Below are 24608 nucleotides of genomic sequence, written 5' to 3'. Positions count from 1 at the left end.
GTTTAACGGTTTTCAACAAGGGTTTCGTTTGATAATTATCGGTCTTCCCTGGGTTTAGCTTTAAAACATATATATATATATATATATATAAAGCTTCAGTTTCAAGTGGGCAACAAGTTAATTTTTGTTTTATTTTCATTTGTTTTCAAAAGATTCGTGTACATTTTTTCTTACAAAAGAAAATAAAAATTTGTTTTCTATTTTACATAAATAGAAAACAAAAGACTGACTACATTATGAACCGACACCTTAGTTTTTCTGTTGAGGATGTCTCCCTACTAAACTCTTGCTCTCCATGCTGCTGCTGGAGATCATGCAGAGGGAGGAGTGGTTGGTTATGTAGAAAAGCTGCTGCTTAGAGCTCTGGTCATTCTCAAATCTCCCACATGACAGTACTGGCCACTAAATTTGGATCTCATCTTGGAGTAGGATCTCATATACATCTGTCCTCAGATTTAGTTCCTTACCCTGCATTACTTCTTGAAGATCTGATAGCTCCTTTGCACTAAGGACACCGTGTAATTTGAGAAAACCATCAAGCCATAGCTTTTTCGACCTGGGAACAAATTGAATATAATAATAAATAAACTTAACTTGGATGTAATTAAGCAAATATAGAAAGCATTCCTCATCAAGAGAGTACAATCATTACCATGGGCATGCATGGATAGCTCGGAAGAAAATTCGTCTAGCTGCAGAAGGGTTGCATTCCACATTAATCTCATACGCAATGTAGCAACGCCAAAGCAGTACTGAGTTACACAACTTCTCATTTCCCAATGCCCTTTCAAACAGTCCACGTATTCTATGCTGTGAACCTCCTCTACTCATCTCATATGATAATGCAAAGAGCCAGACAATCACAGATGGATTCCTGAGAAGGTATATTATAATTTAGTGTAGAAAATCAATGTATAAAGAGAACAATACAGAGAGAATAAATGTATTTGATGATCTTATTATTGATTGATATATTGATTGATATATACTGTCTATTACAAATGGTTCCTTATATAGATGTAGGTGTAGTGGGTTAGGTTTAGTGGAGTAGGTGAGGTGGTAGTGGTGGTAGGTTTATTGATAAATTTTAACAGCCCCCGCAAACTCAAGGAGGATAGAAACTAACCAACTTGAGTTTGGAGAGAGGAACAAAACAAGAAAATACATAAAAATAAAAAAGGATAGGAGACACTGTATGGTCGTGTCAGACCGTTGGTGAAGACACTGAATGGTTGTGTCATAACGGTGTAGAGGACACTGTATGGGGGTGTCATAACCATGTAGAAGACAGTTTATGGGGTCATGTCGGACCGGTGTAGAAGACAATTTACGGGGTCATGTCGGACCGTTGTAGCAGACAGTTTACGGGGTCATGTCGGACCGTTGTAGCAGACACTATTGTGACAGTTGTGGTGACAGTTTACGGAGTCTTGCTGGACCCTTGTAGAAACTAACCGGAATCAATGTCGGGACAGTTTACAGAGTCTTGTCGGACCCATGAAGGAGCTAACCGGAATCAATGTCGGGACAGTTTACAGAGTCTTGTCGGACCCTTGTAGAAATTAACCGGAAACAATGTCGGGACAGTTTACAGAGTCTTGTCGGACCCTTGTAGAAACTAACCGGAATCTATGTCGGGACAGTTTACAGAGTCTTGTCGGACCCTTGTAGAAACTAACCGGAATCTATGTCGGGATAGTTTACAGAGTCTTGTCGGACCCTCAAAAAGTCGCACCCTCAAAAGGCGTGCCCAATTTTTCAAAAGGCGTGCCATCAAAAGGCGTGCCCAATCCATAAAAAGGTGTGCCGGACATGATGATGGCGAGGCACGTGAGCGCCTTGGCTGGCGCGCCCGTGTTGGCGTCTGTCGGCAAGTGGCGCGCGATGCGCGGATCGGCCCTGGCTATTTAAACCAAGGTTGAGGCGGAGGCTGTGCATACCAGTCTGAAAACTCTGAAACCAACCCGTCTCTGAAAAACTCTGCCTCTTCGGAGAGAGAAACTTTGTAACACTCTGTAACCAATCCTTCTCTGAAAGTACCAGTCAGAAATCGCTGCGTCGCTGAAACACTCAGCAACCCAAAAAACATGGCCTCTTCTTCCCGTTCAGCTACCCAGAATATGGCCTCTTCGTCCCGTGGTCTGCTCACTCTCTTTCCCGACCTCAACGAGTCAACAAGAGAGATAACTGGTGCGGTGGCACTGGAACCTCAACCAAGCGCCCCGGAGTTTGCTCCGTTGAACTTTCCTATGCGGTCTGTGGAGCAAAGAATGGCAGCGCAGTCGGATGTGGAGGCCAATCAGTATACATTGAAGTCATGTGTGGAAACCATGACTGCGGTTACAAATTTGTCGAACCGGCTGCAGAGTAGGACAAATGAGGTGCAGCAGTTAAACGCCCAACTGGCTCTGCTCCAACGCATGTATAAGGATGCGCGAGCAGAGATAAGTGTGCTAAAGGCGGAAAATAAGGAGCTGAAACGGAAGGCCACCGTGATGTTCCGATTTGGAAGTCCGCCATATGCTGTAGTGGAGGAGCAGGGGGGATTGAATGTGCTCGGTGGCATGGGAAACACGGAGGCAACACCGTCAAGGACTGTCCAAGACGGAGGCAAGAAGAAGAGACCGGCGGCAGAGTAGGTCGGTGGGTGGCCGTCTGCAGAAAAGAAAACAAATCTGTTGGTGTTGTGTTTTGGTTTGTTGGTTTTTTTTTTTTTTTTTTTTTGTTTGTTTGTTTGTTTTTTTTTTTTTTTGTGTGTAAAATTGTGATCGGGGTTGATCCCTGAGATGAATAAAATATGGTTTGGTGTGCAAAGCTATATGGTATGAATGGAATTTGAAAAAGATGAAAAAATAATGTGAAAGCAAAAGAAAGAAAGAAATAATAATGTGAAAGCAAAATAAAGAAAGAAATAATAAGAAGAAAGTTGAAATCAAAACGGCAATGGTGTTTTTTTTTTTTTTTGGTTTAATAATAATAATAATAATATATGTATAGATAGAAAAGAAAAGAAAAGAGAAAAAAGAAAAGAAATTGAATTCAATGTATATATATGTATATGTTTACATATTAAAATATAGATAGAAGATATGATGATGAGATTTTGGGTGGAAAAAATGATAAATTATTTTAAGAGATAGGTTTTTTTTTTTTTTTTTTTTTTTTTTTAATAAAAGATAAAAAGTGGGGCGGTGGAAGATTATTATATGATGAGTGGTGTAAACGGGGAGTGTTTGGGTAATATCAAACAATAAAAAGAGATATAGATATATATATATAAAATAAAGAAAGTGGGGGAGAGATGGAAAAGTATGGGTAGAGAGAGAGAAAGTGTGAGGTTGGAGGAGAGAGAAAGAGGGTGGCGTGAGGGACATGCCCATGTGGGGCAATTGCTTTAGCAGCAGTGTCTGTTCCAACATTAATTGTCTCATGGACAACCTTTTTAGACCTCTCAATGGCTTGATCAGTCTCATCCAGCATTAACTGGATGAGTTTATCCATCTCAGCAACCTCCATCAGGTCCAGTCAACTTTGCAGAACTTCTTTCTGAACAGTAAAAGGGACCTTTACCTCCTCCAAATTGAATCTAAAAAGCTGGGAGAAGGACTAGTATACGAAGCTGTAGATGCCTCAAAATGTCTTTCCCCATTTGAACTAACACCAAATCAGGTAGAGACACAAAGATGAATGACAAAGCTTGTTGCCATTCAACTTAGCAAACTACAACTGAATTGGCCACCCGATAAAGTAAGCTTCTCTGCTTTTGTAACTGCATCCAAAGGGAGAGGACCGTCGGTGGCGACGAAGAGTTCCTGCTGGTGCGTGAATCGGAAGGGGTTGTGGTGGCGGAAGACAACAGAAGCGGCTGTCATAGCGGCGGTGGTCTCGCCGGCGAGGTCCGATCCGGGGTTGTTCGGGTAGATCTTGTAAACTTGCCTTGAAGTGGGCATGTCCTCTGGCCTTTGAAGGTAACCAGATCTCTGAGCATTGTAAGTAACAATAGAGAGTATATTAACCGAACCTAGAAGAGTACACAGAGATGTTCTGACAAGAAAAAATGATAGCGGAATAAGTTGAGGTCCGGCAGGCGGCTAAGGTGAGGTTGCCGCCCGCCGGGGAAGCGAAAATATTAGGTTCTAAACCTGCTCTGATACCATGTAGAAAATCAATGTATAAAGAGAACAATACAGAGAGAATAAATGTATTTGATGATCTTATTATTGATTGATATATTGATTGATATATACTGTCTATTACAAATGGTTCCTTATATAGATGTAGGTGTAGTGGGTTAGGTTTAGTGGAGTAGGTGAGGTGGTAGTGGTGGTAGGTTTATTGATAAATTTTAACATTTAATAATAGTCATAAACCAAATAGTCGACAGGGAAGGAAATTTAAAATAACTTCAAGATGCAAGATGTGAAAGAATCGGTAAAGCAGCATCCAATTTATAGAGAGATGACAGAGAACTTGGTCAATGATTGTAAAGCAATTATTTCATTTTCATCAAAAAAATATTGGATAGTAAATGAAATGCTTTACAATTTCTGACTTTAAAACATTAATTGTGTTGGAGACTAGATCAAGGAGCCCATCATAAGCCTGAATTCCCCAACCCAGATATGCTATTTCCACTTAAAATAAGCAAATCCCTGGAAGCATACCTCCGCAACATTTACTTCTAATGTAATTGAAAATCCTATATACAGTTCAACATAAATAGTTACTCCCCAAAAATTGATCTAAACTATTGCAGTCATTCACTATTATTTTTTCATTCAGTAGTTAATTAATTTAATTCTATGATTTATTAAAGCCACTGAGACAAAAGATAAAGATCGTCCTCACGACAGTGTCATCAAAGATTTCACAAGAGTTAATTGAGTGTATTTTATGATATTGGATACCAAGGAACAAGATATCTTCTTACTTTTGACAGTAGGTATCAAACATCCACCGCAGTTTATTTGACGCAGTATGAAGGTGGCTGATTTCAACTAAAGCATCATAAAGTTCCGGACTGTAAGGGTATATTTGCAAGCCTTGTACAACAGACTCCCATACTTCTGATAGTCTCAATTCTACATGATGTCGCCGAAGCATCCTCACGTAATAGTTGAACAAAAATTCAAGTTGATAGCTTTGGCTTCTTCTTTCTGCAGTTGAATATATTGCATTATTCACAATCAAGAACCACTTTACATCTCCGTTTGTTTGAACCAAACTTTGGTAAGTTATTTTACGAATGAGTGTTCAGGATGGTACTTAGTGTTGTCGCGTGTGGAGGTCATGTGAGTTGGGTTGGGCGGCTGAGGGATTCATATTGGGGTGTTCAATAAGTGTGGTATGGAGTGTGTTTCATATCAAATGTCAGGCTAGTACAAATTTCAGCCACAAGTTTAACTATTTTTGAAAAAATATTTACATTTCCAACCAGACACCGAAAAAAAGATAAAAAGTACAAAAAAGTCTTGTAAAACGTTTGACATGGAAAATATTTTTAAAAGGTAAAATCTTTTACGGTGAACATTGAAATTACAGAAAATAAAGGGGGGAAAAATTTTCAAAAAAAAATCTTGTAAAAAGTTTTACATGGTAAAAATATTTTATGGCGAAACAAATGGAGTCCAGTGAAATTATAGAAGATAAAAGGGAGGGGGGAATCATTGACAGAAAGTCTTGATTACCAGGAAGCACCATGGAGAAAGCCTGATTTAGAACTTCAATACCAGCAACACATCCAGCAGTCAACTCCTCAAATAAAGCGGCTGAACAAATGAGAGCAATAGAATGATCATCTATTACGCCACGTGCCCATGTTGATCTTTGAATTCTAATCCGTTCCTTAAACCCTTGGCGAGCTCTCAGCTGTTGCAGATTTGATGGTTGACATTTAAATGCAGTGTACTTTACCCCACTCCCAAAACAACAGAGAATGTGTATTGCACGCAATAACGACTCTGAAACACTTCCGGAACTATTATCCATTTCCATTTCAGCATACCAGAAATACAAAAGAGATGTGTTTGACCGAAGATCCTGCTAAATCCAATCAAACAAATTAATTATCATTTCACTTGGCAGAAGCGCTACGGGCTAGAAGACCAAGACAGTGACATTTAAGTATAAAAGATTTACTGGTATGAACTATCATTATAACAAGAATGGATGAACTAAAATTCAAAATGTTCAATCATACTCTTTGATAGTCCAAGTCCCTAGAAAAAAATTGAGGGATAGGAAACTCCTTGCAGATCAGCAAGGAAGGTTACCAACAAATCATGTCTACGTGAGGAACTAAGGGTAGTGCAAAAAGACAATGAACCACAATTTAAGACAAGAAACCTACATACTTGGAAAGTATCGGATACCTATCCCATAGCATTCGGGTGTCCAACATGGGTATTTGATTTATTTTGATAAGTCCACGTAATATAGACAACAATTGATATTATTAGCCAATCAGCTTATTTCTGTAATCGGATAAATTTGGAATATAACTCCATGAAGGCTTACCCACTCGGCAATTGGCAATTGGTTTTATGAGCCCATGGCCCATTTAGCTCTACAATGATCATTATGATCCAATTTAGTTGGGCTCAATCCCCTCTGAAAGCTCAAGATCTTTTATGGCTCATTTCGGCTATTTAGCTCTAAGTGGCTCATTTCGGCTATTTAGCCCAATGGGTTCAGCAAATTAGATATCCAGATTTATTATAGCCCATAAATTGCACAAAGCCCAAGATCCTTAAAAGTGGTTCAACACCAACATTTGGCCCATTAGAGGTTATAATCTCTTAGCCCAACCCATTCCTGGGGCATTCACTCAAAAATCAACAACAAATGGCCCATGGTAATGATGCATGGGCTCAACAATCTTGAGAAATCCCAAGGCCCTCAATGGCTTGGCACATCATATTTGGTTCAAACAAGGCCCAACTGAACAGCACCAACATAAACTATTATTTTTCAGCTCAAAATTCTAGCTTGTTAGCATTTCCTAAGCCAATTTAGCGATGGGCAACCTTCCAGAGCTAGGACCTCTTTTGGACTGGCCGAGCACGCCTAAGCCTTGGGAGATCAATCTGGCAGCCATCCAGCCCAGAATGGCGTGCATTTTTTGTCTGTTTTTCAGTCCTCAACAAGGGCTCAGATCACAAGCTAATGATCTACAGAGAGTTTGACAAATGATCAGCTCACTCAATAGGTAATTCCTTGAGATAAGTGGTCTGGAAGACAAGAATGAGCAGGGACTTTGGCATGTATCCTTCAGCAGCAGAGTACAAAGGAAATGAGTTGGTTCTCATTTGAACCTTGTAAGATCATTTAGATATGTACCATATACATGTCTGGCACCCTCCATGTCATCTTCCTATTGATTGATGTCATTTCAGTCCTTTCCATCCTTTTCAGCAAGTACAAGTCACTTGAAACTAACAAAAAACGATAAGTTCTGATCTTTTCCACTTCTTTCATATCCTCCTAGGCATTAAATGCCCACAACACCTGTCTCAACTACAATACACCCCTTTTTCTATATATGAAAATCTTTTTTCCTCTATTAATGCAACAAGATTGAGAGATTCTAAATCTAGCTACCATTACTGGGAATCTTCTCTTCGATTTTGATGACAAAGTGCGCGTCCCTTTCATTTTCATATCTTCTTCTTTTTGCACTTCATTATTTTCCACCATTTCACCCACATACTTTCAATTTTCTTTACCTACGGAAAATTTGACAAGTGGATGCAATTTTAAGCACCAGGAGAAAAGAGTCCAAGGAGACCAAAAGAAGTCATGGCTGCATATAATGGAAAGATGAGAAGAAACAAGAATATTGGTGGATAAAAAGAGGTTTATCCATACTCTATAAACCATAGCCTTGGACACAAGCTAATAGAAGTGTGATCTCATAAATCAAGTTTCATGCAATACACTAATGAATTAATTAATTAACTATCGCAATAAGGTCCAATTCACTTTGTATCACACGCAATGCTCAACATGTTGGGAGAAGTAAGGAGATTCCTTTACTTTGATTCATAGATAATGGAGAGCAGTGTGTGACATATCTCCTTTCTCTTCTTCTTTTTCCTTTTTGGAGGACTTGTTCTCCTAATCTTATACTTTGTTTCTTTATTAATAAAATTTTGTTGATAAAAAAAAATGTTGGGAGAAGTGTGATAAAAGAAACAAAGAGATCTTACCGATGGAAGCCCTTCAATGGATGCCAAGGCCATGTCGAACACCTTTCTCGCATGACAAATATTCCCATAGGCAGCCTCTCTTCGTGCATAAACTCCGCACAACAATACATCCTATAACAACAAATTACAAAAAAAGACAAAAGAAGGAATCCAACAACGCTATGTAAGGCTGAAGTGCCAATCAAAGAATAATGGAGTTTCACTTCAATCAATCTCATGCTGTAATTTAACAAGGATAACATCATAAACAAACAAGATCCCAGATGAAACATACACATTAATGGCAAATCGTTACGCAATTAAGAGGTGGCTTTGGTTACAAGCATTAATCAAGAAGCACGGACACTTCTAAGGAAGTGGCATGTTGTGTCGGACATCATATCGAACACTGACACAACATGACATTCATCGGACACTTCTCGACACCAATCGGACACGCGTTCAACATGTCCTATTTTTTTAAAAAAAAAATCTAGACTTGGACACATTTCAGACACTTGGGAAACACATGTCTATCATTTAGACACACATGAAACACATTACAAGTTTGAATAAAATAATGGAATCCAATGATAAAAGAAAAACAATGAAACTTATTTTCCTCCTTTAGACTTTAAAAAAGCAAAGATTGATTACATAAAAGTCAAACATCTCAATTACCAACCCACGATTCACAATCCAATAATGTCAAAACCATGTCACTGAACTATGTTGAGCTCATGGAATATAATTTAAAGTCCTAAAGTCATATCAATATGAAAGAACAATGTGCATGTTTCGCATAAGAAATAAAATCACCTGACGATTACTTTTCACGAGGCGCTTTGCTAAAGCACGACAAGGGGTGACTGAACAGCTACAAGAATTCATTTTTGTATTCCATAGCTCTTCAGCAACAAGAACTGCTTCTTCTAAAATGTAGTTACGTGGGAATGCAGTCAAACAAAGTAGGGTAGCATTGCAGAGAAATTTCATCATGTCAGTCCTCATAGAGATGTCATTTGAGCTGCCCAAAAGGAACTCAAAACTAAAATTACTTGGACTCCTTTCTGTTTTACTTATAACATCATGGACCCTTCTCAAATGATCTAATATAGAATCTGGCAGTGACTCTAAGCTTAGAGTTTTTGCGGACCAACTTGAACTGTTTGTGCAAGTCCTGTGCAAAAAACAAATAAATATAAATATATACATAACAACAAAACATTTGTACAGTTACAGTTAATTCAGTAATGTATTGCAAGAGTGTCATCATCCAATCACTCATAGACATACTACTAACCACTTAGATATCCTCCCACCATAGAAATCAATGAATTGGAACACAAGAGATAAACGAGCTTCCTCTGAACTTATAGAGAATAGGTACTCGCTGACATCTTCAAATAATATAACTCTCAAAAGTTGCTCATCGCCCTCTCTATCAGCTGTTCCATCACTGTGAGAAATCCCAGCTGTTTTGGAGTCATAATTAATTTATTATCATCAGAAATAGTTAAATTTGATCTATTAGAAAGAAAGAAAAAAAAAAACTAATCAAAAATGATTTATTAGGGAAGAAAGGTTGTATGTAACATTTGCTTCTTTTTTTTTGGGTAGGTAAACAATTGCTTTGAATGAACATGGAAACATACAATCCAAACATGTTTATATGCAAACCAAAGGAAACTTTGAAGCATTTTTTTTTTTTTGGATAAGTAAGCAAATATTATTAAGAAAGCATCAAGATGATGCAACCATAGTTGTCAAATCGAGATTCGTATCGTGAATCGAAATGACTTTGTACCAAATCGCGAATTGAATCGAATCAAATCGTGAATCGTAAAGATTTGGTCACTTTCTTAAAATTACGTAAAAATATATATTTACACATTTAGATGTTAAATATATCTTATGAATATGAAATATTTAGACTTAAATCAATGAAAATGTTATTTTGAGTGATAATCATGCAGTTTAATAGGTAAGAAGTTAACAAAGATTCTTGTGTAAGATCTGTTGGCAAATAAATTTCAACTAAATTTATGACACGTATAGAGCCTATGATAGGAAGGTTGTAAGTAATCACTTCCTAAAAAAAGATCAACATGATAATAAAACGGCATTGTATCTCAACGATGTTATTCAAGATACTCAAATGACACGTAGAGTCTACGAAAGATGACACATGTAGAGCCTACATCAAGGACACCACACAGGATGAAACCCCAAAGATCAATCGGGTTAATCAGATATACGATTAATCAGATAGCGCTATTATTTAAAATTCAAATGGCGCTATCAATATTTGCTTAACAAGATCACTATCTTACTTTTTTTCTTTTTAGATATTTCTTATCAACCATTCTTAATAAAGATAATAACCAAATAGACAAATTATCAATTTCCAAAATAACAATAATTAATAACGATATTGATATTTGGACAATAAGCATACGTACTTTTCTAAGTAACAGTGAGCAAATAATAAGAAAGAATTATTTAGAATATTTTATTTTAAAGCCTAAAACATTTTCAAAGTTATAACAGACCTCACATATGTAATATTCAATTTAATAAAATAGCAATAGATAATTCATAGTGTAACTTTAATCTTAAACATCTTTAGAAGATATATTATGATTTTTTATAGGGAAAAAAAATGAGAAGAAAGGTTAAAAATATGTTGGGTCTGACTGAATCTGATTGGATTCTATTAAAAATTTCATGATCACTAAAATTGTAAAAATTTATGTATTATTGATTGATATATTGATATTGTGTATTTATTACAAATGGTGAGTGGCTCATTATATAGGAGAGGGTGAGTGTAGTAGGTGAGGAGTAGGTGAGGAGTAGGTGGTGGTAGGTGATGGTAAATTGGTGGTAGGTGATGGTAAATTTTAACAGCCCCCCGCAAACTCAAGGAGGATAGAAACTAACCAACTTGAGTTTGGAGAGAGTAACAAAACAAGAAAATACATAAAAATAAAAGAGGATAGGAGACACTGTATGGTCGTGTCAGACCATTGGTGAACACACTGGATGGTGGTGTCATAACGTTGTAGAGGACACTGTATGGTGGTGTCATAACGTTGTAGAGGACACTGTATGGGGGTGTCAGATCGATGTAGAAGACAGTTTATGGGGTCATGTCGGACCGTTTGTAGAAGACAGTTTATGGGGTCATGTCGGACCGTTGTAGCAGACAATGTTGTGACAGTTGTTGTGACAGTTTACGGAGTCTTGCTGGACCCTTGTAGAAACTAACCGGAATCAATGTCGGGACAGTTTACAAAGTCTTGTCGGACCCATGAAGGAGCTAACCGGAATCAATGTCAGGACAGTTTACAGAGTCTTGTCGGACCCTTGTAGAAACTAACCGGAATCTATGTCGGGACAGTTTACAGAGTCTTGTCGGACCCATAAAGGAGCTAACCGGAATCAATGTCGGGATAGTTTACAGAGTCTTGTCGGACCCCTAAAAAGTCGCACCCTCAAAAGGTGTGCCCAATCTTTCAAAAGGCGTGCCATCAAAAGGCGTGCCCAATCCATAAAAAGGCGTGCCAGATATGATGGCGAGGCACGTGAGTGCCTTGGCTGGCGCGCCCGTTTGTCGTCAAGTGGCGCGCGATACGCGTGGCTGCCTTGGCTATTTAACCAAGGTTGATGCTGAGGCTGAGGCAGACAAAAAACTTCTGAAAATCCTCTGAAAAAACTCTTCCTTTGCTGAGAGAGAAACTCTGTAATACTCTGTAACCAACCCGTCTCTGAAACACTCAGCAACATGGCCTCTTCTTCCCGTCCAGCTACCCAGAACATGGCCTCCTCTTCCCGTGGTCTGCTCACGCTCTTTCCAGAACTGAACGAGTCCACAAGAGAAATAACTGGTGCGGTGGCCAGTGAACCTCAACCAAACACCTCTGGTTTTGCTCCGTTGAACTTTCCGATGCGGTCGGTGGAGCAAAAAATGGCGGTGCAAACTGATATTGAGGCCAATCAGTATACTCTGAAGTCATGTGTGGAAACCATGACTGCGGTCACAAACTTGTCGCACCGGCTGCAGAGCAGGACAAATGAGGTGCAACAGTTAAACTCCCAGCTGGCTCTGCTCCAACGCATGTATAAGGATGTGCGAGCAGAGATAAGTGTGCTAAAGACAGAAAACAAGGAGCTGAAGCGGAAGGCCACCGTGATGTTCCGATTTGGAGGTCCACCATATGCTGTAGTGAAGGAGCAGGGGGAAGTAAATGTGCTTGGTGGATTAGGAAGCACAGAAGCAGCACTGTCAAGGACCGCCCAGGACGGAGGCAAAAAAAAGAGACCGGCGGCAGAGTAGGTCGGTGGGTGGCCGTCTGCAGAAAAGAAAACAAAACTGTTGTTGTTGTGATTTTTTTTTTTTGTGTATTTTTGTTGTTGTTGTTGTTTTTTTTTTTTTTTTTTTTTGGTGTAAAATGTGGATCGGGGTTGATCCCGGAGATGAATAAAATATGGTTTGGTGTGCAAAGCGATATGGTAGGAAAGGAATTTGAAAAAGAGTAAAAAGAATGTGAAAGAAAAAATAAAGAAAGAAATAAGAAGAATATATTTGAAATCAAAATGAAAGATGGGAAAAATAAGAAAAGTGGTTCACGTGGTTGCTTGTCCCACGGGTTTGTGAAAAATCGGCAATGGTTTTGTTTTGTTTTGTTTTTTTTGTTTTGTTTTATTTTAAGGGTCAAAAGTGGTGGTGAAAGGCACAGGAAAATTGATTAAAAAATAAATAAAGAAGTGGGAAGGGGTTTAAAAGTGGACACTGTCAATGGAAAACAGGAGTGTATGGATTATTTGAGATAATAATAATAAAAATAAAAAAAAAATAAAAAGTGAGTGGAGAATTATTTTATGGGAGAGGGGAAGAAAGTGGGAATAAAGAGATACACACATGGGTTAGACAGATAAAGAGAATAAAAAAAATGAAAAGAAATAGATAAAGTGGAGAGTGAGCTGGCTGTTCAGTTTTGTAAAAGGTCTGTTTGGCTCTTGAATTGGCTTTTGTTTCTCACCGACGCTCTGCTCTGAAGTTTCAGTTGGCTTGAAGTTGCAAAAAATGGCTTGTATGAAGTTGGGTTCCAAAACTGATGCATTCCAAAGGAAAGGAATAACTAAATTTGCTTTGTGTAATTGTGTGAGAGTAGCAACTGGCTTTTGTTTTCGCTGTTGTCAATGGAGATGTTGAATTCCTTGGCCTCTCGGTCTCTTCCTTGCTCACACCTAATCGAATTCGGCCTTTCTTTTCCCCAAAATCTCAAGTCCTCTGCTCTCAAAAAAATAAGAGATCGAGTTCCAAAATTGAGAAAACCAGGTTGTCCAAAGATTTGAATAGACAACTCTGATTTGATGGATTCATCATCCGGAGCCGGACCATCCGACCCGAGGGGAGCGAAGGTTCATCGTCTGCAACCGTAGGAGGACGATCGGAGGAAGGTGCGTCAACGGCGGCGGCGCAGCCTCCCCCGCCGAATCGGTACGAGTCACAAAAGCGACGCAACTGGAACACGTTCTTGCAGTACCTGTACCAGTTCGGGAAGACGAAGGTGGGTTTAATCGAGATCTGGCCAATAATGAAAGTACCTTCAGCAGTAACAATGGTTTCTCTGGAGGGTACAAGCCCGCAGAAGATGGAGATGCAGGGAAGCCCTTTGAAAGACGTGGATACAATGGACCGCCTCGTGAGGCTCGTGGTGGTTTCCGTGGTGGTCGTCGTGGTGGTTTCAACAATAGAGAAGAAGTAGAAGGTGAACGCACTCGAAGAGTATTTGAGCGCCGTAGTGGCACCGGACGTGGGAATGAATTCAAACGTGATGGTGGTGGTAGCAGGAATTGGGGAACTCCCACTGATGAAATTGCTCCGGAGAGTGAAGAACCTTCCAAAGAAAATGAGAAGAATGTGGATGCTGAAAAGCAATTGGGACAGGAAGATACTGCAGATGCCGAGGTTTGAATTGGTTGAGATCCGGCGGGCGGTCAAGGCAAGGTTGCCGCCCGCCGGAAGGCGAAAAACACCAAGATCTTTAACCTATTGCTCTGATACCATGTAAAAATTTATGTATTATTGATTGATATATTGATATTGTGTATTTATTACAAATGGTGAATGACTCATTATATAGGAGAGGGTGAGTGTAATAGGTGAGGAGTAGGTGAGGAGTAGGTGGTGGTAGGTGATGGTAAATTGGTGGTAGCCTAGGTGATGGTAAATTTTAACAAAAATAATAACAAATTATGTATATATGTTGGTTATTTTGGTATTAAACGCTATTAAAAGTTGTAATATGTCATTCATTCTCACTAAAAACATGAAGAAAAAAATAGTCGAAAATATGTCGGACACAATAATTTAAAAAATTACATAAATCATAAAAAGTGAATTGAATCGTAAATCGATTGTGAATCGTGCGATTCACTAGAGATTTACTTCCAAAATAGATTCACCCATAGATTCGTATCAATTTTGCAAAAAATTTGATTTGAATCGTGAATCAAATCGCGAATCGCGAATCGTAAGATTTTGATAAAAGAGAGATTCACCTATAGATTCGTATCGATTTTACAAAAATTGTGAATCGAATCGTGAATCGAATCGCGAATCGAATCGCGAATCGTAAGATTCTGATAACAGAGGATGCAACCAATTCAAGAAAACCACCCCAGAAAGGGGAACCAATAAAACAAGGGCTAACCAATCATCTCATCTAAAAAATCTAAAAACACAAATAAATCCAAATCTACCCTACCCTCCAACCAACTATACAAAACTAGAATAAGACGACTTTGTAACTAAGAAACACTATAAGAAACCTGTAAGAAGGTACGTCTATTCCGCTCCAACCAAAGCAACCACATCAAACAGAACAGAGCCAATAACCAAGCTCGTCGCCGCCGGCGGCGGCGGCAAGGAAGTTAAGGAGGTGGGGTCTGTGGCCTATCAGTCTAGCCCACAAGCAGGTGGCTTTTCAAGCCCAACAGGGGATGGTGATTTGGGCCTTTCTGGGCAGCCCAATAGTCTTGCAGATTCTTTTGTGGGTCGGTTTGAGGGTTGGATGGGTTGTAGGGCTTCATGTAACCTACATCCAGGTGGGTCAGATCGAGTGGCTTCGATAGGGGTAGGTGCTCACCAGCGAGGATTTGAGTTGCCGTCCGAACTGGAGTTGGTGGTCCACTGTGGCCTATCTACTGATGAACAAGGGTCATGACTGGTAGTGGCGTCGGAGAGTGGCAGTTCACAGTCGGCGGCCTCAGAGTCGGATGAGCTGGAGATAGAGATGCCTTGCGATGCGCCATCTGCTGATGAACAAGGGTCGCGACTGGTAGTGGAGTCGGAAAGAGGTACTTCACAGTCGGCGACCTCAGAGTCGGTTGAGCGACAGTCCTAGTTGGTGATAGAGATGCCTCGCGATGCGTCTTGGGATGACCGAGGTGGGATGGGGCACGATAGTGATGGACAGTCACAGGTCTTGGAGTTGTAGCCCTTAGCAGTGCGGGATAGTGAATTGGTCACTTGTTTGAAACAAAAACAGAGGTTTGAGGATACAGGTGGATTATCGGGGGAGGAAATCCCTTCGGCTGAGGCTGTGTCCCAGTGGGTGTTGGATCGGATTAGTGAAGTTAGTCGTTGCTTGGGCCTGTCATTTGAAGGTCATGAAGAAGAGACAATGTGACTTTTTGCGGCAGTGGAGGCTTCATGGCGGTAAAGGACTCCTAGTTCAGGGGTGTCTCGGTCATTGGTGACCCCTTCTAAAGGTAATCGGGAGCTCAACAATTTGAAATGTACTGTGAATTATGATCATGGTGTGAGGAATGTAGGACGGGGTGAAAGGAGAGATCAGAGGGGCCCATTGTTGTTGAAATAAAGTTAAAAATTGTATCGTGGAATGTGCGGGGTTTGAACGATAAGGACAAGAGGGTGGCGATGAAGGCAGTGTTGTGGAGTACCAAAGCGGATGTTGTATGTTTACAAGAGATGAAGATGGAGGTGGTGGGGGTGGAGTTGATTCGCGAGGTGTGGGGGGGGAGGTTTGTGGAGTGGACCTTTTTGCCCTCTTTAGGCACGGCAGGTGGGGTTCTTCTCTGTTGGGATAAGAGGGTAGTGGTGAGGGAGGAGGAGGAGGTAGGAGGATTTTCTGTATCATGTTTGTTCCGTTGAGTGGAGGATAATTTCCGGTGGGGTTTTACTGGGGTTTATGGACCTGTGCAGAATTCAGAGTGGGGTCTGTTCTTGGAGGAGATGGAGAACATAGCCTTTCGCACATTTTTAATGAGATTACAATCAAAGGAAACTTTGAAGCATCAAACACAGATGAGTGCTGCAATTGCTTTAGATAATAAATATGATTTAAAAAAAAAAAAAAAAAATCCAGGGTGCCATTTATGAAAAAGAAACAAAATAAACTTTAAAGCTAGAAACAAGTGAAAGAGAAAGACCACATTTTGCACGAGCAGGCATCCACTGATCAGAATCTCTTGATAATTCTTCTTCTGACCATCTAGTCCACGTTGCAGTGTCTTTGACCTCACTATTAGGATCAGTATCAGCATCAATGCCCAACATTTTCAGCAAAGCCTCAGTATCATCTTGCTGCTCAACAGTTCTTGTCTCAAGTTCCTCATCAAACTCCTCCAGTGCCACATCATCATCCACAATATTTTCTGGATTAGCACTTACATCTTTACTTTTAGATAATGGTTGTGACCAACCCGTCCAACCACCATCTTCATTTTCATTCGAGGACTCCTCGCTGATAACCTTTTGCCTTTCTTCCTCTTCTTTACCCAGCCATGTTGTCCAGCCAAGAGCCCCATCTTCCCCAATTCTTGCACCATTACTGTTCCAGAAGTGCTCAAACAGTCTATGTTTGCTTTGCCCAGTGAGAAGTAAAGAAGGACAGAACAAACTATATTCTAGCTCAGCCTGAAACAAAGCAGTAGCCAACTCTTGGTAGCCAGCCTGCCACTCAAATCTGCAAAGGCTAAGAAATATATCAACCAGACCAAGTTCTTGTTGGACAATAGCAGGATCCAAAGAAGGTGCATTAGCAGTTTGGTGAACCTGCATCCAACACACAAGTGAAGTCATACTCGAAATATAACGGGTTAGCTAATAAAAGAAATTGGTCAAACTCTCAAAGTCTATCAAAATAAAGTTTAAAAAAAAATAATCCAAATTAACATACAAACTCAGTTAAATCTCACACCACTCGGTTCAATTTCAAAAACAATAAACTATAATTAGTAGGGTACAAACAGTTCATCGCTCATATAATAGGTTAATTGATTCGCATCCAATATTCAGGATAACTAAGGAATCTGCAGGCACTGATTTGTAGATCAAGTCCCCTTTGCTTTGGAGATTCTTCTTTCTTTTTCTTTTTTTAAATAATTCACCAACTTGAAGCGCACTTAGTAGAAAAGACAGCCAACAAATCAAAGCCAAACACTCATCAACAACATCACAACACAAGTCAATAGTAGCAGGCTAATCTAATCTATGCACAGCTTTAAGAAACTAAGATTTATTTTATTTTTTATTTTTTATTTTTTTTGAGATTGGAAACAAAGCAATATAATAATATTAAAATAGATTTTCAAAAGGAAGAATTACAAAAACCCCACCCAGCTGAAATGCCTCCAAATGCCATCGTGCACTACCCTATCAAACATCCTACTCAAAGCTGCCTCAACCAAAATAAATAAGAGGGGCAAGAAGAAACCCCTAGCCAGAACCCCCCCAAAAAAAAAAAAAAAAAAAACCTACTTGGAGAACCACTAACCAACACTGCAAGCCACAACATTGAAATATATAACTTTATCCACTTCCTCCATCAATTAAAAGCTTATAGGTTGCTAGGTTTCTTAATTCTTCTAGGAATATGACCTCGAACTACTTAGAATATTCTACAGACCTAATGTTTACCTAGTAAAAGGACCCAAAAGTATAACCCATAATATGACCCATAGACCCAAACTACTACCCATTTCTAGAGAATTTAGAAATCTAAGAGGCATAGACACGGACACGTGACAAGGAATTTCATAATATTGTAAGAAAACTTGCATGAACTGCAATGTTCTACTACATCTGGCAAGAGGGGAATAACAGAGTTTCAAGAGGTCGTTATTAGACCCTTGTTGAATGAGACTAAACATGATGTGAGAGAAGAAGCTACTCATTTTAGATTTGTCAAAGCCATTGACCTCAACCTCTCAATTTGTAAAAATTGGTCAAGCCCAAATTATATTTTTGAATCACCCTGTGTTTATAGGTTTATTTCTCTGTAGTCGTAGAGATTGCATGTACTTTCCTTGCTTTCGTTAATACATACCAAAAAAAGATTGGTCTATGTGACCAAAGTGACAAGGATCTTGATATTTCTGTTTCTGGAAAAGCACGAATGGATGAATATTCTAGCTGGTTAGATATGATCACTCAAATTATACAAATAATTGTAATGGGCTTCATTAATAAAATTCTTTGTTGCTGACATAAAAAATAAAAATGCTACTGGATCAAAGCCCCCTAATATATGCACAAAGGATTGCATCAATGTATAGCAGAGAAACGCAGCTATGCAAAAGCATATACAAAATATTTTTAACTGAATTAAAACCTCTAACATATATACAGAGGATTGCATCAATGTATAACAAAGAACATAAAAAGAAAAGCAACTATGCAAAAGCATTTTCTACCAAGGTGATGAAGGTACAGAAACTAAAAGGTTTTTCTGCCTGGTGACATCCCCGGCATATACATATAATTTCACAGGAAGTATGGAAGTCCTCTAGTGGAAGGTAAATAAGACAAGATATTGGGTTTTCTTAGAAGAAAAACAACAAATAGTAATCCTCTGCTTGAATCATAAAAAGAATGTAGCGAAAGAAAGAACGCTTAAATATGGGATTATCTATACTTTTTTTAGATGTGCCAAAACCCAACCATTGTAACATCAATTGACCAGCCTTCTAATCAGTGCCTCACTAGTGCTCAGTGTCAGTGTCAATAAATACAAAACACAAACTTGGAATTTTATATATGAATGTGTACTAGGCAATTTACTAAGAAATGCTGACAGCAATGTACATAGAGTTGTGTGTGTGCACGTGCATGTTTATGTTCTTTTTGTTATTTCAATTGCATAAGATGATAAAAGATCAGAAAGATTATGAGTAGTTCTTACAAAACCAAACCATTCAACAACATTAACAAGAGCAAAAGAACAATTCAATTGAACTTTCCAAAACAGAAACTTCAAATGAAATTAATGGTAATGACATTCAATATATCATTTGCATCAGGAGTATGGGAAGGTAAGCACAGAACACATTAAATTAAGAACCTGCCTATACTGCCTGCTGCATGCAGCAGACAAAGCTTGGAGCGCATTTGCATAAAATTTTCTCATTTCAGAAACTTTGAACATAGAGAACTCCCCTTGAGCAACGTGCAAGAACTCTTTCCATAGCTTGTAACTCCCAGAATGCTGCATGAGAATCTTCTCCCATCTACCAATAAAGACATCAGCGCTGTCTCTTCTTTGGTAAGCATTCAAAAGACAAAGCAGCAGTTCTTCATTGTACGGATTCAGCTCAGTCGCTTTCTCTAGTATACTAATCTTCTTTTCAAGAGTCTGTAAACGAGCTCCTTTCTGTGGTTGCATGCTTGCAACCTTGTCTTGGAACTCTGCAAAAGCTATCCAAACTTTCTCATCTTGGGGATGCTCCCTTGACATCTTGTTGAACTCCCTTGTTTTGTTTAACACCTCATCTTCCCAAGACTCTTCAACAACTGAAGTTCTTGAAAGTGAGCCACCATCAACTCCCTTGCCAGAAGTTTGATCGTCCAATAAAGGAATGAAATCAGAAGGAACAGTTATTGAGGACTTTTTAGGCACGATAACTCGAATTCGCTTCAAGTTCTTATGGCGTTCAACTGCAGAGTACTTTGCAGACCAGTAGCGACCACTGGATTTAAGTTTAGTGTCCAATGCATCAATATCAGCATCTCCATCAAAGACCAAACTCCTCCGATTCCACCGACATAAAGCTTCGGAATTGAGCTTGTATGACTTTAAAGAATTTTGAAGTTTGTAGCGAGCAACATCCATTCTGCAGCACAGTCAGCCAGATTTAAATTTATATATATATATATATATATATATTAAAAAGGGCATGTTTACAATGACCTCCCCTAACAATTGCCAATATTACAACTGACTGATCCCATCAAAATTAAATGTCCCAACACTGAGAATTAATATAAAATTATGCGCCAATCACCATTTGGTTACTAGATGTAAGAACCTCTTCGTTTGGTAAATTAGCAATGTGAAAAAAAAACTATTCAGCAGCTTTCGTTGTCACCAAATTTCATTAATTTTGGTGTGAGAAATAGAACATGAGTTATAAGAGACTACTCTGCCTCTTTCATTGCTCTCCCTTCCACACCATTTCTCACCTTCTCAAATAGTAATTCAAACAATAAATAAAAGACATCTCTCTACTACATTTCATTTCTTTTCTTCTCTCACCAAAGCCCTCAATGGGTGGTTAGAAATTTAAAATAAACACCGTTAACACTATGTTTGGTAACCTAGGGTTTTCCATTTCTTCCAGAAGAACCAAAGCACAACAAATTGATGCATAAATACATGTGTGTGTATATGTATATATAGACATCCATGTACAAAAGAAAAAAATTAGTGAACAAAGAAGGGGAAGGGGAGGGTAAAGGTTCTGAAATACGTGAAATGTATTAATCATATCATGAATTGGACAAGTAGAAATGAAGAAGTAAAGAAGAAAGTAGGTACCTGTAAAGGCATCCAAAGGCCAGATTGTCGCGATCGCCGCGGGATTCGAAGTAATAGTCTTTGGAGGTGGGTTTTGCGCCAGAAGAAGAGGAAGAAGGAACCCAAGATGAAACGTTTGGCTTCCTGGAGGTGGCATCGTAATCGCGTGAGGTTTTGGACCTGGCCGCATCACCCGAAGAAGAAGATATCTTCCTCTTTCTCTTCTTCTTCTTCTTCTTCTTCTTCGTCTGTTTGTCGGTGTCCCTATTTTCATTGGAATCTAAATCAGAAGAAGAGGACTCCAGTAATTGGTATGTTGGAGGAGGCCTAGTAGTATCATTGATTTCTGTTTCTTTTTCTTTATCTTCTGATTCTGATTCTGATTCTGAATCTGAATCTGAATCTAAAAGGCGGAGGGGGTAGTGTGGAGAAGAAGCGGCGACACTGATGGCGGAGAGGTCAGCGGCGAAGCTACGGTTGCTCAGCCAATGAGCAGGAGGATGGGAGCTGTTGTTGATGTCGGCGTCGGAAGCGGGTGGGAGGACGACTGGAAACAGTGAGTCTGTAGTAGTAGTAGTAACGCCGGTGGGTTCTTCCGCTTCCTTAGCGATTTCTGTCCGTGCTGGCTCCATTGCAATCTCTCTCTGCGACACAGAATTGCGTTTTCGAAGAACAGTACTGCTCCGGTTCGTCAAAGAAAAAAAATACACGCACCACGCTTAAATTGGTTTATATTAGGGTGTCTGCCGTTCGGTTTGGGACGGTTTATGATTTGATTTAGACCTATTCGCATGTATGTGATTTGAGGAAAAATTAACTTGTAACTGTCTGTAATGTGATTTGTAATTTTTGCGGATAGGATTTGTGATTGTATGGGTGGTAGCAGGTAATTTACGGATTGAATTTTTTTTTAAATTTTTTTTGTTAAATCCTTTTTTTTTTCTCCATTTTTTATTAATATTTCTTTTAGACTTTTTTCCTTTCATTTTCTAAAATGTTCTAACATTAATAACTAATGAATTAAAATTTATAAAAAAAAAACACAACAAAATCAATTCGTAACCTAAACAAATCATTCAAAATCTACTTTCATCATTAACTTGCATTCATCCTACATCTATCATTCCTAATCCAAATTAAAAAAATCCTACATTCATCATTCCTAATCCAAATACAAAAAAAAAAAGAGTAATTCTTCATTAACTTAACATTCATCCAAAATGCAAAAAAATAAAATAAAAATTAAATTAAAAATAAAAATTCATTAACTTACATTCATCCAAAACCAAAATGTAATTAAAAAAAAAAATTTGTTGCCAAACTTCATTCAATTCAAGCCCATGAAATAAAATAAAAATATTTCTAAGATATCAAATTTCATCGTGAATCATCCAATCCAACTTTCATGAACCCTACACAAAAAAATATAAACTTTAATATTCAATCTTCATAATTCTTTTGAGAAAAAAAGTGTATAAAAAAGTGTATATCATATTCATTACCCACCTTGGTAATCACTTGTAAAACCAGCCACTAGTAAGTGGATAATATACAAGGAGGAGCCACATTTAACTAGCTTCAACAAATTAACATAAATATTATGGCCTTGACAATGCAAATATTTTTCTTCACAACTCTTCTTTTTAAATATAAAAATGACCCACCATTGAACAGCAAGAGTTTTCATCTACTTCATTTACTAATTTCTGATAATTTCAAAACTATAGCTAGCAAACTAATGTCACATACCTCAAAAAAAAAAGGAAAAAAAAAAAAGAAAAAGAAAGAAGGAACTCTACATGTTAAACTAAGCACATGGGTGAGAAACATAAGTTGATTTTGAACGGTCAGATTTTAAAAAAAAAAAAAGTTTTATGCGGGTGGGTTGGGCGGGTGAGGGTTAAACCTGCAACCTGCCCGCAACCCGAAAATTAGATAAAATTCAAACCACACCCTACTCTAATGTGTTTGCGAAATCGCCCATACATGCGCGGTTCAAATCGGGTAGGGTGGTTTGGGCGGATTGGATGACCCTATGCCCAGCCCTAGTTTATATATGGCTTTTTTTTATTGATAAATCTGATGTAAAGGTGCTCTAACTCAATAAGTCCACCAATAAAGCTTGTTAGGGGTGAGTAGCGGATATATCGATCTGTCAAAACTTACCGAATTGAATCGATCCGTCACATTTTGGACGGATGTGTGATGATGAGTGGACGGTTGCCGATTGATTTTCTCCAATCTGCCAATTTGGCGGACGGATGGCAGATTTGAGGTTCTTTTGGCCGCAACCGAACCGCCAAACCGCGAACACCTTTAGTAATTTATAAGACTTTGTATTTTTAATTTGTTTAAATATTTTGTTTGTATTTTCAATTGAAAAAAAGTTTAGATATTCTGTTGAAAAAAAGTTTTCAACTTGAATATATTTTTTGAATTGAAAAAAATAAACGTATTATTTATCTATATTTTTTTGTTTTTAAATCTAACTCTAAAAGTAATAAATAGAAAATATGATATATGCTGATTGGTTTTTGTTTTCAAAAACATATATAAATGTAACAATACAGAGACATACAATCTCTACTATTACTCTGTTCATGATTTTGGTGGTTTGAATTATTTTTATGTTTTAAGAACCACAAATTGTAATATTTTATGTGGATGAGGCATGTTATGATTGTAATATGTGGATGAGACATGAAATGACTATGATATTCTAAAGTTTCAAACTTTCTTTCTTTGGATAAGGCATGCGGTAATTGTAATACTTTTTCAAGTCATTGACTGTAATATATATATATATATATATATTTTTGGAGGAAGTGCACAAGTTGAACTATGTTGAAAATTAATAAAATTTCAAACCGCCAAACCGATTCGCATCCATCCGCCAAACCGCCAATCCACTCAATCCATATCCGCCGGATTGGTGGACGGATGCAGATTGATTTTCTCCAATCTGCCAATCTGGCAGACGGATGGCGGATTGAAGGTTCCGTGGCCACAACCGACCCGCGCCCACCCCTAAAGATTATAACCTAATTAGTCCTATATATTTTTATTTTTATTTTATGAGATCCTTTTTTTATAATCTATATTATTTGTTAAACTATTATACCCTTATGTCTATTGTTGATATATATTATATAGAAAAAGAAAAACACATTTCATACATATATATATATATATATATATATTGTTGGACAATCTTCACTGTAATTAATTAATTTAGTTTGTGTACTTAACAACAAACAGAATATAAAAGAAATAAAGGAAATAAGAGAATTTATTTGATTATAAAAATCAAACTTGAAATAAAAATAAATAAATGAAAAACAAATTTTATTTTGTTACAAAAGCAAAATTAAAATCTGATTTAAATAAATAACAAAACACTGAAAATAAATTAAATAACTTACTTGATTTAATTTGTTCGAATTATAATATGATAAAGTCCAGTGTTTGACACTATGTCTTTAAGACAGATTCGTCCTCTCCACGGTGCTTTCAGAATTTGGACGTCTATCTCCCAAGATGAAATGATCTACTACAAACAATAGTGGCACTACAAATTGTTTGCCTTACGAACACA

The 24608-nt window shown here is 38.2% G+C and overlaps 1 protein-coding gene across 4 annotated transcripts; it reads right to left on the bottom strand.

Moving 5' to 3' along the window:
* Positions 1 to 106: 106 nt before the first annotated feature.
* On the bottom strand, positions 107 to 21828 carry LOC114291839 (uncharacterized). Of its 4 annotated transcripts, none has more exons than XM_082909447.1 (10): positions 21035 to 21828; positions 19562 to 20330; positions 16650 to 17274; positions 9490 to 9661; positions 9006 to 9366; positions 8208 to 8318; positions 5688 to 6039; positions 4931 to 5156; positions 653 to 874; positions 107 to 556 (listed from the first exon to the last, which is right to left on the bottom strand). In XM_082909447.1, the coding sequence occupies exons 1-10, from the start codon at positions 21643 to 21645 to the stop codon at positions 403 to 405; spliced, it is 3603 nt and encodes a 1200-aa protein (XP_082765573.1). In that variant the 5' UTR covers positions 21646 to 21828; the 3' UTR covers positions 107 to 402. The 4 variants fall into 4 exon arrangements, with proteins under 4 accessions (XP_082765573.1, XP_082765572.1, XP_082765574.1 ...); XM_082909446.1 differs by having other exon boundaries at positions 5688 to 6042; positions 21035 to 21725; XM_082909448.1 differs by having other exon boundaries at positions 5688 to 6042; positions 16653 to 17274; positions 21035 to 21725.
* Positions 21829 to 24608: the final 2780 nt, after the last annotated feature.

Source organism: Camellia sinensis, chromosome 15 (assembly GCF_055761805.1).
Source record: "Camellia sinensis isolate YWXY chromosome 15, ASM5576180v1, whole genome shotgun sequence".
Classification (NCBI taxonomy): Eukaryota; Viridiplantae; Streptophyta; class Magnoliopsida; order Ericales; family Theaceae; genus Camellia; species Camellia sinensis.
This window is presented reverse-complemented; position numbering and strand designations above follow the sequence as displayed.

Coding starts and splice junctions, on each gene's coding strand:
- LOC114291839 (XM_082909446.1), bottom strand. CDS start 21,645: ATGGAGCCAGCACGGACAGAAATCGCTAAGGAAGCGGAAGAACCCACC. Junction 6,043..8,207: donor CCATTGAAGGGCTTCCATCG/GTAAGATCTCTT, acceptor GATTGGATTTAG/CAGGATCTTCGGTCAAACAC. Junction 557..652: donor GCTATCCATGCATGCCCATG/GTAATGATTGTA, acceptor ATTTGTTCCCAG/GTCGAAAAAGCTATGGCTTG.